The sequence below is a fragment of the Marmota monax genome, unplaced genomic scaffold (genome assembly GCF_021218885.2).
Source record: "Marmota monax isolate L192 unplaced genomic scaffold, Marmota_monax_Labrador192_F-V1.1 WCK01_AAM20220418_F8-fsc00008, whole genome shotgun sequence".
NCBI lineage: Eukaryota > Metazoa > Chordata > Mammalia > Rodentia > Sciuridae > Marmota > Marmota monax.
This window is the reverse complement of record NW_026694432.1, coordinates 4,581,466-4,599,201: the sequence shown is the minus strand read 5'-3', so window position 1 is coordinate 4,599,201 and position 17,736 is coordinate 4,581,466. Positions and strand designations below refer to the sequence as shown.

At 41.5% G+C, this 17,736-nt stretch overlaps 1 protein-coding gene across 12 annotated transcripts in view; it reads left to right on the top strand.

The window, feature by feature from the left end:
• Positions 1–17,736, top strand: part of Mast2 (microtubule associated serine/threonine kinase 2) — a 181,613-nt gene that overhangs the window by 148,969 nt on the left and 14,908 nt on the right. For 8 of the 12 annotated variants that reach the window (XM_046468719.2, XM_046468720.2, XM_046468718.2 and 5 more), the window contains 6 exons: positions 2,118–2,193; positions 4,972–4,992; positions 6,927–7,005; positions 9,143–9,297; positions 11,935–12,010; positions 13,742–13,951. In XM_046468719.2, the coding sequence (XP_046324675.1) occupies positions 2,118–2,193; positions 4,972–4,992; positions 6,927–7,005; positions 9,143–9,297; positions 11,935–12,010; positions 13,742–13,951 (617 nt within the window). The remainder of the gene's footprint in view (positions 1–2,117; positions 2,194–4,971; positions 4,993–6,926; positions 7,006–9,142; positions 9,298–11,934; positions 12,011–13,741; positions 13,952–17,736) is intronic. The other 4 variants (XM_046468728.2, XM_046468724.2, XM_046468722.2 and 1 more) reach the window with 1 other exon arrangement.

Sequence of the window (17,736 nt, the reverse complement as noted above, 5' to 3'; positions counted from 1 at the left end):
CTTTTTTTTTTTTTTTTTTGCTACCAGGAATGGAACCTAGGGGTGCTTAATCACTGAGCCATATCTCCAGTCATTTTTATTTTTTTAATATTTATTTTTTTAGTTTTAGGTGGACACAATATCTTTTTTTTATTTTTATGTGGTGCTGAGGATCAAACCCAATGCCCCGCGCAAGCCAGGCTAGCACTCTAACACTTGAACCACATCTCCAGCCCCTCCTGTTTATTTTTTATTTTGAAATAGGGTCTCACTAAGTTGCTTAGGCCTCACTAAACTGCTGAGGCTGGCTTTGAACTTATGATCCTCTTGCCTCAGCCTCCTAGTTTCTGGATTACAGATGTACACCACTGCCTGGCTACATGTTCATTTTTAATAGTTCAGAACACTTTTATAATTTCCCTTTTGATTCTTCTTTGATCCACAATTTATTTAGAAATATACTGTTTAGTTTCTAAATATTTGGGGATTTTCCAGAGGTCTTTCTGTTAACTAATTTCCTATTCAATATAATTGTGGTCAGAAAACAGATTTGGTATGGCTTAAACTCTTTTAAATTTATTGAATCTTATTGTATGATCCTGAAAAGAATGTATATTCTGCTATTATTTGGTGCAGTGTTCTATAAGTATTATGAGGTCAGGGTAGTTGGTAGTGTTCAAGTGTTCAATGTTTACTGATCATCTTTCCCACTTCTCAATTTATTTAATCAGTATGGACCTGTAGATATTTATTTTCTAGTTTGGATCTTTTTAGTTGCTCAAATTCTTTCTCTTTGACCATTGGATGTTCTTTCAGTTGGCTCCTGCTCCCCTTTGACATAACACCCATCAACATGGTAGTTTATCACTTCCTTACCTTCTGATACTATGAAATACTCTAGTCATTGGGCTTAAAATTCATATATATATATACACTTTTTTTTTCTGGTCCCAGTTCTAGAATCAGCCATTTCTCCAAGGAACCCTGGACTTTTTATTGGAAATAATGTTAAAAACCAAGATCTGGGAGTTAGATAAGCTTTGTTACTGGAGTATCCTTTCTTTTAGTCCTTAGCTGAAAGATCAAATATAATATTAGCATATATACTAAATTATGTATATACATATATCTATAAACATTTCTATGTAACCATCTGTATTTCTATTAAACATGAGTTCTTCCTGTTGTCTCCAACTAATCCATTATCACATGGATCATTTTTGCTTTTTCACTTTGCTTTTCTGTAAATTTCCACTCCCAGCAGTGAGAAACCTTGTTTCCACCATTTCCCCTCCATATATCTAATTATTTAGGTTTATGAAGTGTCAGCACATCATAAAATATGGTGCTTACTTCAAAGTGAGCTTTCGGGTGGAAACATACAGACAATTTCTGCCAAGTAGGTCCTCCTAAGCATTAGCCTGAGCTGGAAGACAGAACAGAGAAGTATGATAGGTTCAAGAACTATTGTGACTAATACAAAAGTAAGCACACAGTTTTGTTCAGAACTTCTGAGTTTTAAGTTACAGGGGACACATGAAACATAATTGAGGAGATGGCAGTGATTCCTACATCATCAGAAGTTTGGGTGTACTTTGCAGACTTGGGGGACTTAAGTATTATCTGTTTTAAGGTAACTCCTGAGTCCCTACCTGAGAACTCTGCTTCTGCTTAAAGCACATAGGCTTCTGGTTTAGTTCCTTGGATGCAGTATGCAGAGATGAATGTGCAAGACTTTGGACTAGGATTCCTGTTGCCCTTGGAGAAATGTTTGAGCATTTAGCCGTACCATCTGCACTAAAGGAGCTCTTGAAGCCTTTGGAAAATTAGGTTAACTTAACAAGGCAGATTGGAACCTGAGGTGTTCCTAGAAGGACAGGAAATAGGTAAGTTGCTGCTGGATCTAGAATGGATATCTGAGAGATGTGGATTCTTATAGGTACCATGGGAACAAGGGAGAAAACCTGTGGGCTACCAAACCTTTACAAAGACAGAATTTGTAAACTGATGGTGGCCTGAAAAAATAACAAGATATGTTAATTGCCAATGGGAAAGGAAGATTTCTTGCCCAAAGATCATGTCAGCCCTCCTCAGAAGGGAACCTCTCAGAGGGTTTCTTTTTCTTATTCCATCCTCAGGTAACAGTCCTTTGGACAGCCCCCGGAATTTCTCTCCTAATACACCTGCTCACTTTTCCTTTGTTCCTGCCCGTAGGTAAGTTGCAAGAAAACTTCGTCTGTGAATAACACATGTGGTACACTTGCATGAATGTTAGTTGAATATCAGATTCCTCCTATAAGTCAGTGCACTTTCAAGTGAGTTACCTTGGATTACCAGCCATCAAAATCCTTCCCTGCTTTTCTCTCCCAGATTATAATCATTTTATTCAAGTTTTGCTTTCTGTGTAATCTATGTATTTGCATTTGAATGTTGGAATGGGAGAATAAATTTAAGAACTAGATTTATTTTTATAATTCTTAATCATATGTCCCTGGTGTCCTAAAAGTATGTTCCAAAACACTATACCTCAACTGATAGCTGTCCTCAATTGATCAGTGGGAAAATGGGCTCTCTTCCCTGGAGGACCAAAAGGTGTACTCTTACTTCTCTAGCTCAGTGTGTTCCAAGGGACTGGAAGGGCCTGACATTCCTCACTGCTCACCTTTGAAAAGCTGGCCTGTGTGTGGGCATAGAAAGACTGCAGGGTCTTCACTTATCCTTCCAAGAATTTAGAAAGATTTGGTACATACGGAGCCATGCTTTTATTCCTCCTGCTATTTATTTACTCACTGAAAGTGCTGTAAGTCTGTCTGTGGCCCAGGATAATCATCTTGACAGCTTCACCCATGGCTAAGGTATCACCTGGCCTCTAGAGAAGTACAGGTTGATAGAATTCATCTAAACTGTGTGCCAAGGCTCCGTTCTTATTTATTTATTTATTTATTGGTATCAGATTGAACCAAGGGGGCATTTAACCACTGAGCCTCATCCCCAGCCCTTTTTTTTTTAAAAAAAAAAAAAAAAAAGCTTTATATTTTGAGACAGGGTCTAACTGGCTTAGTGCCTTGCTAAGTTGCTGAGGCTGACCTTGAACTTGTGATCCTCCTGCCTCAGCCTCGTGATTCGCTGGGATTACAGGGCATGTACCATTACGCCTGGTTCAAGTTTTTAATTTTTTTTTAACTTTTAAGTTTTTTCCTGGTTAGAGTCTTAAGTACCAAAAACTAAGTACTCCAATTATGAGTCCAGATTTAGAGCTATTAATAAATGGAGAACATAATACACCTTGAGGCAAGAATAGTTTTAATATTTACACTACTTTTTTAAAAGACATGACAAAAAAAACAGACTTTTGGAAATAGCATTTACTCACTATTCAAATGACAATCTAGAAGAAATATATCCCTTCCACTCCAGGATTCTGTGTAGTTGAATAGACCTTGAGCAGGGAAAAGTTTGATTACTGACTTGGGTGCCCCTCCTGATCCCTGCTTTATTCAAAAGAAACCTCATCCAGATGTGTTCCCCGGACTCATCTCTCCTACCCTATGTAACTTCCAATTAGTTAACCAGGGATTCAAGTAGTATCACTTATAATATAAGAATCTGTTGGATTGATTTTTTTTTTTTTCTGAACAGCTGGAAAGACTTATCCCAGACTTTCTGCCTGGACTGTGTATGAACTGTAGCCTAGATTAAGTATGAACTAGGACAGCAGGACCTGTGACCAGATCCCCCAGAAGTGGCATTGAGTCATTTTCCATTCATTCAATAAATTTTGACTGAACTCTGACTTTGAGCTTGGCACTATGCTGAGTGCTTAGTATTACAGTGGTAACAAAATAGTCATAATCCCTACTTTCTTGAAAATAGATAGGGTCTATGCACTTGTTTCCTTCCTAAGGAATGCTGTCCCCTCAGATGTTCACTTAGTTAATTCATTCTTGTCATTCATCTCTCATCTTAAATATTATTTCCTTAGAGAAACTTTTCCTAATGACACAATCTAATGGGACCTCCTTGTTAGTCTCAATTAAATTATCCAATTTTATTTTTAAACTAGTACTTCTAATATTTCTTAATATTTTCTTTTGTTCATGTTTTTTCTCTCACCTCAACCAGAATCAAGTTACCTTTAATACCTTGATCTGTTGAAAACTGTGTCTCCTGGTACATAATAAGCATCAATGCTTATTGATCAAATGCGTGATGAGGGAGACAAACAATACATGAAAAGCAAATATTTAGTTGTAAGCTCTGATAAGTACCATGAAGGGAAAGAACATGATGCTGCATGAAAGAATAAGAAGAGAGTAGGCTGTGAGTCCCCACTGGTGGTCACATAAAGCCACACTGAAGGATAAGAAGCAGCTACCATGTTAGGTGTGAGGTCACAGAGTTGGGGACTATCCTAGGTAGAGGGAATAGCAGGTTCCATTGATGCCCTTATATCTACTTGATTTAGGCTTCAAAAACAGGACCAACTGGGAGGCTTTGGGGCCTGGTATTACTACTGACTCAAGTCTACGCTCATAGGCATGACATTTGAGTCATGTGCATGGAACATAGACCCCTGGGCTGTCCTCCTACAGAACATTGTAGGAAAAATTGCTAGTTATTATTTTAATATTTATTTTTTAGTTGTAGTTGGATACAATATTTCTTTCTTTCTTTTTTTTTTTTTTTTTTTATGTGATGCTGAAGATTGAACCCAGGGCCTCACATGTGCTAGGCGAGCGCTCTACTGCTGAGTTACAACCTCAGCCCAAAACTGCTAGTTATTGATGGGGTGGAGAGGAATGCCTCAGCCATGCCAAAGAGGGACTAAAAATTGTTGGTTCCTAGTTATTGAGGTCATTTTACTTCCAACTGCTACACATTTATAAACAGAAAATTTGCCTTCATCAAGTTAAACCAAATGCTGGGGGTCAAACAGATTGCTATCTCTGGTTCCCATTGGTTCTCACTGTGATGTACATCTTTTCACTACAGCCATGGCCACAGAGCAGACAGGTAATAGTGGGTATGATGGGGAGAGGGGCTGGACCACTGCTATGCATGGCCAGATAATGTGGCTTGTGATTTTGTGCTTGGTGAGAGAACTGGTTGTGATGATTCTTCTCTGACTGTGGGTATGAACACTGGGCCTTTCATATCTATCAAAGAGGCCTCATAGGATCCACTACCTGCTGGAACCAAGACTCAGAGCTCATATTCTTGGAGACAGGAACTACTGAATAGTTCCAAACTTCTGAACCTAGGTACAAATCACCTGCATTCTTACAACTTTCCTCAGTCTCCCAATGAGGAGGCCAGACAGAGGAACTAGAGACATCCTATGTCTCATTCATTCTGGTAGCCCCTGTTCTTCAGTATACAGAGAAGTGACTGCCATGCAGTTGGTTTCCATTTTTATCTAAAGGATTGAAAATCACAAGTGAAAAGGTGTATTTAATAAGGCCTTAGGAAATCCAACACTGAATTACATTAATCTTTGCTGAGCTCTATTTTCCTGGAATTAAATGGCTTTCTTATATAGAGTACCCAGGGCCCAGCAAAGAATCAGAGAGAACATCATATTTTATCACCCTCCTGGACATTTCTTTGCTTCAGAGACAAGGTTCCAGCAGAGTTCTGATTTACACATGCTGGCTGCCTGGGTGGCATGAAGTTTGAGTCATGTGCATGTGGCATGGAACACTGGGCTCTTCCCTTACAGAACACAGTGGACAAGCTGCTCTGTGTTGGGAAGGGTGGGGAGCATTGCTTCCAAAGGAGAAGCCCTACCAAGATTTATTCCCTTTTTTCCTTCCTCCTCCACTCCCCATCCCCTGCTGTAACTCTGAGAAGTCTTGGACAAATCATTCCAATCTCTGGGTATCAGAGTTTTCTCTGCAAATTGTAGTAAGAACTTAACTTCTAAAGGTCTTCCATTGCTGATAGATATAAGATTCTGCCGGTAGCAGTGAAGAAATTTCATCTGGCTTCAACCTCAGCAGGCTGTGTACCCCCAAGCTCCACATGAAACAATACTTTATGCCACTTTCCACAGTCCAGGCAAACAATCACGTGTTTATGTTTTAAAAGCTTTAAGTCAGATACCCCCTTAATCTTTCTCTGCTATAGTAAAATATGTAATTGTGGTTCTTTGGGATAAGAGCTTTGTGGGGCATACTTTTGAGAAAGCAAGGAAACCTCCAGAGTTTCATATAAAACCAAAGGTATGTCACCTCCATCCTCTTTTGTAAGGTTACTGTCATTCTGTGGCAAACATTTTCAAAGACTGATTTTATGGGTCCTAATGGATCCTAGATGGCCTATAACTATTTGCTGTCTATTGATGTTCAGTTCAGATCCAGATGGTAGTCTGCTTTTTCCTTACTATCAACCCAGTGTCCTGGGAAAACAAGAGCCCTTCACATAGTCTTCAAAAAGGAAATAAAGCTAGGTGTGGTGCTTCATGCCTGTAATTCCAGCTATTCTGGAGGCTGAGGCAGGAAGATTGCTTGAACCCAGGAATTTGAGGCCAGCCTGAGCAACATAGTGAAACCCATCTCAACAAAAAGGAAATAGCTGCATTTCAGTGGCCATTGTGTCCTTACGATAATGCCTTCAGGTAGAGTACTCTGATGTTGCTTCTTTTTGAAAGTGAATGAGTTGAAAGTATTAAAATATTTATTCCAAAACCACAGTATTATATAATAGATACTCTTATCTAAGCCATGGGTTCCTTCATAGTCAGAAGTGTCCATCTCTGAAGTGGAAAACATACATCAATAGGCCTCTTGTAGGAGAGCACGTGTGCTAGATGGAGCAGTACTGTTTGGAGATGAGGAGAAGCCTCCAGCAAATCAACTGCCCAAATATGCTGATGGACATAGCCAGGCAGGTCCTGGGCTCAGGGTGGGGACCTTTAGAAACTACCTAATATTCTTCTTCTTACATAGGACTGATGGACGGCGCTGGTCTTTGGCCTCTTTGCCTTCTTCAGGCTATGGAACCAACACTCCTAGCTCCACTGTCTCAGTAAGTAGCCAAATCTGTGGCCATACCTCCTTCATTCTGATCCATACAGCACTGTCCAATGCTACAAAATAGTTCTTAGCTTTTCCTTTAAAGCCAAATTCATGTAGATTGCTTGGGGGTAGTGCTGATTGGGGCAGAAGGCTAGTGACCCTTCACAAACATAGACAGATCCAGAAACGCCTTTGGAAGGTTCCCTCCCCTCCCTGGAGTCAGTTCTTCCTGGTTGAGTCAGAGAAGGGCTTGTGAATGCACTTTGTTGCTTTGCCAGTGAGGCTGAGCATGGGGACTCCTAAGCATGGTTTCCCTGCCCACCCCCAACCTTATTTCTAGGACTGCAACCAAGAGCAAATCACCCCTTCCATGTCACAAAGCCCTGGCAGACCTTCTGCCTCATTTTTTACCTTTTTCTTTCCAAAAAGTCAAGAAAGAATGTGATGTATATTAACAAAAGACTAGTCCTTACTCTAAAATTTTACTTATTTTTTTTAAAGAAGGTTTTAGCCAAAAACGCAACTGATATGCTAATTGCTACCATGTGCAATCAAGCCTAAAATGAGTCCTCCTTTTTATTAAAGGATGGCAGGGTTGGCAAACTTAGTGAAAAGCTAAATACTAAATGTTTTAGGCTTTACAGAATGTATATTTGATGAGTGTATCCCCATTTCTGTTCTTCAAGTCTTCTATGACGGGTTTGTCTATAGTCATGAATCCCAAGCACAGCAAAGGATCACCATTTTCTCCCATGACTAGATATTACTATTAAATCAATCCAAAGGTCTTATTGATCTTTGGCAGCTAAGCTTAAATACCCATTTTTCCATAATCCTTTACTCAAACAAGTGATTTTTTTAAACCCAAAGTAAGAGTTGTGTGTGTGTGTATATTCTATGTATGTATATGTATACACACATATACTATATATATTTTTTTCATCTGTTCAGTAAATTTAACATACTCAATCCATTGCTCCAGCTTATTGGGATATTTTAAATACCAATTTTGTTCACCATAATTTATTGCCCTGCTAGCTTTATGTTAATCGGGGGAAAATTCTTTTTGCAGCCTAAATAAATTCATTTTTAAAAATGTTGCAGGATAGAGCCCGGTGCAGACATTGCATTGTTTATAGTTTTGTGTACTATATAACATTCCATGAGAGAGACACACATTGTTAGTCCAAAAAGTGCTAATTTCTCCCTTGATGTTGACCCTATAGCATCATATTTCCCTCTACGTGGTGCTACAGCTTTGACTCTAAAGGATTTAGATTTTTAAGCCCCAGACCCTTGATTAATTGATAAGTAGAAATTGGGCCAATAATGCTAGACTTACCTGCTCTCTTAGAATCTTGCTGATTCTGGAGCCTGTGGGTTGCTACAGCGTAGCTGTATGTGTGGGTTTCCTTCAGTGATGCTGGTTCACTTCCTCAAATGGTCTGTTGTGACTGGCAGATTCTTGTCAGGAATCCTCAATCACTCAGCCATGTTTAGAGTTTCATAATTGTTTTCAGATCAAGTTTAATCTTTGGGTCCAGATCTAGAAGGAATTTTCTTCTCTGGTATATTTTCCCGCCTTGTGTTGTCCCTAGTATCTGGACATAGCTTCCCAGCCTCACCAAAGCTAGTTTTCCTCTAGATAACAGTTGAAAAGAAACATGGCTGAGCTGTCCCCTGATGGCACTCTTAAGGTTGTAAAAGGGAAAACATAAGGGGATGTCATTTGCAGCTTACCTGGAACATTTCTTGAGCTAGGAAGTGTGCTCTCTACTTGCTTAATATCTCAAGAAGCCAAAAGCTTCATAGAAGGCCAAGGGTCCTTGCAGAAAAATCTGCTTTTTACTACCTCAGAAGACTCCTTGGTGTTGGAGAGTTCTCACACCTCATGAAGGTCTGAGCCCAGCTTCTAGCACAACTCCTGAAGGACTCTAGTGTCTTGGCTTGATCAGTACTGAGACCTCTGAAGGTTTCATGGTGAAAAGAATCATGCCCAGTCCAGGCTACAGGAAAGGAGCCAGGAAAGGAGCAGATGCTTTGTGTTCACATTGGCTAGGGAGTCCCTGAGCTGTTTCAGTCCTTCTCCACTCTTGGACTGCCCTTGCTCCCGTCTTTAATGCTGTTTGTAATGTTTTCCCCCATAGTCATCATGTTCCTCACAAGAAAAGCTGCATCAGTTGCCTTTCCAGCCTACAGCTGATGAGCTGCACTTTCTGACGAAGCATTTTAGCACAGAAAGTGTACCAGATGAGGAAGGACGACAGTCCCCAGCCATGCGGCCCCGCTCCCGCAGCCTCAGGTGAGGAATGCTCTCCTACTGTTCTAGTACCCAGGGGCCTCAGTTTGCTACACACCACAGGGATTGGCACACATCTCCTGTAAAGGACAAGATGTGAATATTTTAGGCTTCACAGGCCGTATAATCTCTGTCACAGCTACTTAACTTTGCTGCTGTAGTGTGCAAGCAGCCACAGGTAACATAAAAGCTTTGTTTAGTAACACAGGTAATGGGCCAGATTTGGTCTGCTGGCTGTGGTTTCTAACCCCTGGTGGAGCATATTGGCCAACTTGAGTTAATCAAATCCAATTAATGTTCAGAAATGTTTTGTATTCAGGTTCAGCTCAGCCCATTACTCAAAAGCTATGTGATGATGCTGTCATGTGGTCTTTCTCTTTTTCCCTTCCAACTCCATTCAGTAAAAGAGAGTAATAGTAGTATCAGTTCTAATGATTACCTGACTGCAGAACCATGAGGCCCAGAATGTATGAGCTAGGCCAGCTGGAAAGCTGCTGCTACAGACACAAGTGGCTGACTTGGGGAAGGAGCCCAATTTAAAAGCAGAATTAATTGCCCATCTGAAGCTGAGTGCAGTGGCATATAACTGTAATCCCAGTGACTTGGTAGGCTGAGGCAGGAAGATTGCAAGTTGAAGGCCAGCCTCGTCAACTTCAGACTGTGTCTGAAAATAAAAAGGGCTGAGGATGTAGCTCAGTGGGAAAGTGTCTTAGTTCAACCACCCGTGCTGCAAAAATTAAAATAAAAAATGCCTTTCCAAAGCCATCTCAATTTCAATTCCTTGAGTCGCCTGGGCCTGCCTTCATCAAACTAAACAAACCTTAACAGCTGATTTGTCTGAATTCCCCTGAGTTAGTGGGGGAAAGTACTGAGGCTCAAACCTAGAGCCTTGCACATACTAAGCTAGCACTCCACCGTTGAACTACACCCCCAGCCACTAACTGCCCATTCTCTTTGGTGTTAGCTTATAAAAATGTGCTAGCATTCCAAGTTAAGGGAGACGGTGGAGATCAAAATGAGCTCAACTTCATGAGACCCTTCTTAGGGTCTCTGTGAAGTAAGAAATTGGCTAACATGTACGGGGTGGTGTCCCAAGGAAACAGTGCCTCCCAGAAAGAATCCCCTAAGGTACTGCTGGCACTTTGATAGGGAGTGAGCTGGGCCAGATTGATTCAGCTTCAAAGAATAAAGGTGATCACTGGGACTTAAGTGCAAAGGATCAAGAATACAAATGAGTGATGTAAACCGAATGACTATCCTTATCTCACAGAGGAACACCTGAATCTTGTGATCTCAGCAACTTACATAGAGTAAAGGGTATATTTTAGGACTGAGAGGACCACAGTGACACTCAGGGAAGTCCCTCCTGTATTATTCTTAAATACTTGATCATTTGCATCAGGAGGACAGACAGAACAAGGCTCACTCCCAGGCTCACGCCTGAAATCCCAGAAAGGCAAAGAAGAACAGTTCTGAACCTAGCCCAGTTGAGAACTCCTATCAGGGCACTAAACTAGGCAGGACCCAAATTTAAAACTCAGAATTTTAAATTCTTTAAGGAGATGTAACTGCATGTGGGCCAGAGGGGAAGATTTAGGTTACAAGGGAAGATAATAAACTAAGGCTGAAAACACTATTATTCTCTTTAATAGATGACCCAGACATACAGCTCACTACAGGCTAGATTCACCTGTCTCCCAGGCCAGAGGTCAAGTTAGCTCTCTTGGCCGCAGTTTATTTGAAAAAAGAAATAAGTGTGTAGAGTCTTCCTTTGGTTGCTTTGGAGGTTGATCAATTTGATTTGATTCCCAGAGAGTGCGAAGGTATAGCAAACCCCACTGGCCAAAGCTACAAGGACACAGGGTCTTGTTCTGGGGAGGTCATCCCTAGGAAAGCCACCAGTGAGCTCAGGAGTAGGCTCCTCCTTTCTCAGCCTTTTCAGGCCCTGGCAAGAGTTCTTTGTGAAAGCCATGCTTCTTGCAGGAAGATAACCTAGCACCAGATGGCACTGTTTTTGAACCTTACAAGGTACACTGGGAGGTCTAGGAATAAGAAAGGCTCTGGAACTCATCATATGCGCATTCTTTCTCTCTTATTTTATGGAGATTGAACCCAGGGGCATTTTACCACTGAGCCATATCCCCAGCCCTTTTGATTTTTTTGAGACAGGCTCTCACTAGGTTTCTTAGGGCCTCGCTAAGTAGCTCAGTCTAACCTCAACTTTATGATCCTCCTGCCTCAGCCTCCCAAGCTGCTGGGATTACAGGTGTGCATGACCATGCCCAGCCAGCTCTCATGAAGATGGGAGCTTGGGCCAGGCATGGTGGCACACACCTGTAATCCCAGCAGCTCAAGAGGCTGAGTCTGGAAGATCGCCAATTCAAAGCCAGCATTAGCAAAAGCGAGGCACTAAGCAGCTCAGTGAGACCCTGTCTCTGAAGAAATACAAAATAAGGGTGGGGATGTGGCTCAGGGATTGAGTGCCCTGAGTTATTGCCCGGTACCAAAAATAAAAAAGATGGGGATGGGTGCTGAAATTAGTGGGAGGGCAGGGGTTCTAGGAATGGTCAGCTTTCTCTTTGAGAGTTTCATAGTACTAAAATAAGATGATTTTTTTTTGGTTTTTTTTTTCTTATTCAGTCCTGGACGGTCCCCGGTTTCCTTTGACAGTGAAATAATAATGATGAATCATGTGTACAAAGAAAGATTCCCTAAGGTAAGGATTCACTTAAAAGAAGACAGTATCCCAAGGTTGGCTGCCTACAGCCAGTCCAGTAAAAACACTTTGGGGTGAGGGGTGAACTGCTGCCTCCAGAAGTAACCAGGAAGAGGAGCAGAAAGGCTCCCACAGGAGGAGGAAGACATGGGCATGCAGACTTCCAGACTGTGTGAGCAGCAGGAGGCAGCAGGGTCTATGAGTTTATGGGCTGTATTTGCAGAACCTCTGCTTGTCCATTCCCCAGAGGGACAGGTGACTAGAAGGGAATGTCAGAAAGGTATTCCAGCACATGTTAAAGGAGAAGGAAAGAACTGGAGGCCTGACTTTTCACTGTGCATATCAGGATCTATGAGTCATGGTCCCTCCATGACATGATTTTCCCTCTAGAATCACCTTCATTTGGTACAGATTTCTTAAGCAGGCCCCAGACAGTATACAGACAGATGCTGTACCTACAGGAAGGCCACAGGGAGCAGTGAGTAGGAGACAGAGGGCATAGAGTTGTTTACTAACATCTGTATTTTCAAGGAAAATGTTGATGGAAGAAAATAGGTTGTTATCCTGAGATAGCTGAGAAATAGCATTCACACTTGTCTGCATAACCTAGGACCTTGCTTCCCATTTGCATTTCTGTTTGAACACCATTCTGATCTGGCCTTCCTGCAGAAAGCAGCCAGCTCTGTCTTGAGAGGGAGCAGTAGACTGACAATCCCTGACAGTAGAATCCTGGGATGCCCAAACCTCATTCTTCATCCTCTGTTCAGAACTCCCTGGGTCTGTTTGTTTCTGTCTGGGTTGTGCAATATGGGGGTCCTGCTCCTTTTTGGGGCCCTTCCTCTAGACTCAGGTGTAGTTTCCTGTAAAGATATGATGGCTGATGGAGATGGTGACCCCTTGTGCTTTTCTTGATGGACGATAAAGCAATAGCAAGGAGCAAACTGCCTGAATTGAAATCCACTCCTAGTGTTTACTAACTGTATGACTCCATTCTGCTCTTCTGGGATCCAGGCAAGAGTCATATTTCTATTCACAGTCCTTTATTCCAACTTGGATCCAAGACCAGACAGATTCACAACTTCAGTAAACATTCTCTGACTACTTGCTTAGCTGTGTCCAGCAGAACCTCTGTTAAGCAGGTCCTCAGGTTAAGTAAAGGATCCTGAGATGATAATATTATCTCTGATTTGAAGAACTTCCCAGTCCAGAGAAAGGCTTAGAACTCAGCAGTATCCATACACTACATGTATCCAGTTGAGGCCAATGGACGAAGCACTGATGAAAGGGAATTCCTGTTTGCTGGGAAAAGACTTCCCTGAGGAGAGGTAATGCTTGTGTGAGATGAAAGGACTAACAGGAGCTTGTGAGGCAGACCTTCAGGGCGAGAGGGCCACAGTCAGGGAACAGAATAAACAAAGACAGAGGCATGAATGCCAGGGTAAAGGAGAACAGCAAACCTTCTATGCCCCCAGACAAAGAGCATGCCCTATAGGAAATAGCCAGGAACAGGCAAATTCAGGCAATAGAGGCCCTTGAATATAGTGCTAGGGCACTCTGACTTAACTTGAAAGTGATCTTCTTGTTTCTTCAGTCATTAGATTTCTCAAATGCAACATCAGAAAACCAGGCTCCCAGGAAGCCTGTCCGTTAGCTGTTACCAAGTCCTTCAGCTTAGCTCCAGCTGAGATAGGACTAGAAGGGAACTGTCACTTTTCTTGCTTTTATTCCCAGGCCACTGCACAAATGGAAGAGCGACTTGCAGAGTTCATTTCCTCCAATACTCCAGACAGCGTGTTGCCCTTGGCAGATGGAGCCCTGAGCTTTATCCATCATCAGGTGATTGAGATGGCCCGAGACTGCCTGGATAAATCTCAGAGTGGCCTCATTACATCACATTACTTCTATGAACTTCAAGAGAATTTGGAGAAACTTCTACAAGATGTGAGTGTCTTGGTGCTGGGGCTATGGTAAAACCTCCACATGGTGGGCTGAAATCAGAAATTTGTAGGTTCCCAGTCTTCCCAGCCTGCAGGCACCACCAGGTATTCTTATACAGGATATACAGGAACCACCTCCACGTGTGGTACTGATGGACTTAGATCCTTCCCTAGTTCCTTGCATCGTTGAGTAAAGCCTGTGTGGTATCAGTAGACTCAGTTCTAAGTCCTTTCTTCTCTACATCCAAAGCTGTATTATTCTGCCTGAGGCTCAAACACTATAGATTCATAAATTCTTTGACTAAGAGATTTGTTACCCAAAGCCATAAAGTGGCCCCAATGGATGTGGTAGGCTCTCTTTTCAAAAATAATTGGTGTAGGGGCTGTAGCTCAATGGTAGAGTCTAGCATGTTTGAAGCATTGGGTTCCATCATCAGTACCACATAAAAATATATAGATGAACACAATACTTTTATTGTGTTCATCTACAACTAAAATAATAATAATAATAATACTTGGTGTAAGCAGAGCCTCCCAACCGTCTCTCCTCAGCCCAAAGGAAGCTGGGCCAAGGCTTAACCTGTGGGTTTATCCACTTGCTGATGTTCCACTGACATGGTGAGAAGTGCTCTAGTAAGACTTCTATGTGTAGAGATCTGATCCTCCGCAGTATGAAAAAAATCCCTGTGAGGCTAAAGGTAAAGTAATCCAGAGACAGCCAAGACCAAGCCTGCACTGCTTTAGGAAGTCATATTGAAGTCATATTGAATTTGACTTTAATATGACTTAAATTCAATATGACTTTAGAAAGCCAAATTCCCATGAAAAGCAGCTATTTGTTTCTACTCAGGAATAATTTTCTAATAGTTTTTCATTAATAAATGGGGTGCCCCAGAAACATTTAGGAATCAGGGTATTGCTAAATGATTACCAAGTTTCCTCCTTTTTAAAAATTTTTCCCGCTTGAGATATGTCCCACCTCAAGCTTCATGAGTAGATGTAGCTGGGACTATACACAGGTACCACTACACCCAGCTTCAAGGTTCCTTCTGAAACATTGATCTTCTCAAATGCTGAAATCAGAGTCTTGCCCATACCTCCAGGTATTTTCTCAGACTGACTATCCCAGGGGTTAAGTGGTTGATGTACTAGAAAGACCACTGATTGTGGAGCCAATTTTTTCCTTTCTTCCTTGATTTGTTAGGCCTTTGGAAGGGGGATGTTAACAGGTATTCAGTGTAGACTCCCATCTCAGGAATTTGCTATTGACTAAGGTTATAGGCCCACCAATATATATACTTACAGTAAAAAAAAACAGCTTTCATTAACAATGTGTACTGTGTACCAGACACTATCTTCTATTTATTATAGTACAATGTGATTGACGAGCACAAAAAGAGATAAGTTCTGAGCACAGAGAAGGACTCAGCATGGTTCAGAGAAAGTCAAATCTTGGCAAGTAGGCAAGCCTAGGAAACTGTAAACAACCTCTCAAGGAACTTGGTGCATTCCAGAAATTGCAGATGAAGTAGTTTGGCACAACTAGAGTAGATGCCTGCAGGAAAGAGTTGGTAAGTTTGAAGAATTAGACTGGTAGCCAGATGATGAAGGGTCTTTCTTGGGAGGAATCCAAGCTTAGATTTTTAGCATAAAGGCAATGATAAAATGGCAATCATTCATTCAATGGGATTAAATCAAAAACCATCATCATTAGCTTTATGCTTAAAATAATAAAGATTGCTAGCATTTACAGAGCACTTAATACATGCTAGACACTGTATTATCTCATTTAATTAATTTAATTTAATTCATACCCACCTATAAGGAAAGCGCTATTATTATTTCCCAAATTTAAAGATGAGTAAACTGAAGTTTAAAGGACTGAATCACCAAGATAACTCATTTCTTAAATAGCAGAAGTAGAACCCAAACTCATGTTTGTCATGTATGTATATACATAAACACATACACACACACACACACATGAATAGATTATAAGGGTGCTGGAGATGTAGCTCAGTGGTAGAGTGCTTCCCTAGTATGTGCCAGACCCTGGGTTCCATCCCCAGTATCACATTTGGAAAAAAAAAAAAGTTTACAAGGAAAAAAAAATACACACACACACACACAGAAATCTTCATTTGCAATATTTCTTTCCTTATAACTTATTCACTACTCAGTCTTCTGAGCTTCCCTCAGATTCCACTAAAGCTGTTCAGACAAAAGTAACCAAGGAAATAATTGACTAATTGCCAAATTCTGTGGCTTCTTTCAGACCTCATCTTTCTTCACCTCTCTAGAGGACACAGTGAACACCTCTTGAACCTTAGCTCTCCTGGTTGTCAATTCCCTGTTCTCTCTAGCCTTGCTGCCTCTTCATAACTTCCCCTCTCTACCCACTCTAAAATGCTGCTGTTTTACAGGGCACTGTCCAGAGTTACTATTCTCTTTCCTTTCTCCACCCTTGTGCTGATGAGCCTTTTCTACTCACAGGTCCTTAGTGGAAGACTCCCACGTGCACCCTTATTTTCCTAAACTCCAGACCAGTGACCTACCTACTGAACTCCTTCACTGACTTCCCCAGATTGGTGCATATTCTTTGGTCATAAGTAATAGAAATAAGACTCACAGAAGTGTTAACAGTAAAGGGATACTAAGATAAGGATGAAGAGGGTAGGTTTTGGAGATCTGAAGATAAAAATGCATCAGGCCTTAGGACCAGTGTCCTCAACCAGAAACTGACAAGCTCTTGAAGTGCTCATTCTCCTTTCTTAGCTGTTTTTATCTGTGCTCTAAGGTTAGATATGGCCATCTTTTTTAACCCAAGTGTAGATTATACAGTTTGGCTACACAGATAATAACTGTTATCTTTCTGAGCATTGAAAAATTCCCAGGAAAGCAGTCCACACTGGTCAGCTGTTGGAGGTAGAAGGGAAGGTGCAGCCACAGAGTATCAGTGTGGATCCTAGAACCCTGATCTGTTCTCAGAAGACAAGCAAGAGGTCCTGGGGCCTGGGGCTGGGGCTCAGTAGTAGGGCGCTTGCCTCGCACGTGTGAGGCACTGGGTTCTATCCTTATCACCACATAAAAATAAAGAAAATAAAGGTATTGTGTCCATCTACAACTAAAAATATTAAAATTAAAAAAAAGAAAGAAAGAAAGAAAGAAAAAGGCTCCTGGGCCCAGCAAATACCAAGGTTGTCTATGAGGACACCTCAAACTTAAATTTGCCTCTTCTGCCCCACTGCTCTTTTCTCTAAAGCCAAACTTCACATGTTTTTAGTCTATTGGTTATCTTCTTGCAGTTCCTGTTTCACTAAGGGCTCAGTGAACTTTCCCTAAAAATGAAGTTGCAGTTACCTCCGTTCCTGCTTCTGCCACCCCTCAGATCCATCTTAGAAAATGGCCCGAGGCTGTGCACTCATCTTGGTTTTTACTGCCTTGACTTCTGCCTTGTTCAGTAGGAGTTATTGCATTAATTGATTTCCCTGATTTTAGGCTTGCCCTCTTTAGTGCACCCTCTGCTCTGCAGTTAGTGGTCTTTCTGAAATACCTCTCTGGTCATATCATTTCCTAGCTTTGAGGTCTTTTGTTCCTTACAGTGTGTCTGGGGTACAAGGTGAATATCTATGAAGGCTCTATTGAGAGTTGCCCCTTAAGATGGGATGTGGAAGGTAAATCAAGCTTGTTGGTTGGAGGAGCAGGTAAAGGTGTGTCTGGGTGACATTTCTTGGTCTTGTAGTATTCTCAGACTCACTGGTCTCTCATGAGTGAGCAACTTTCTCCCTC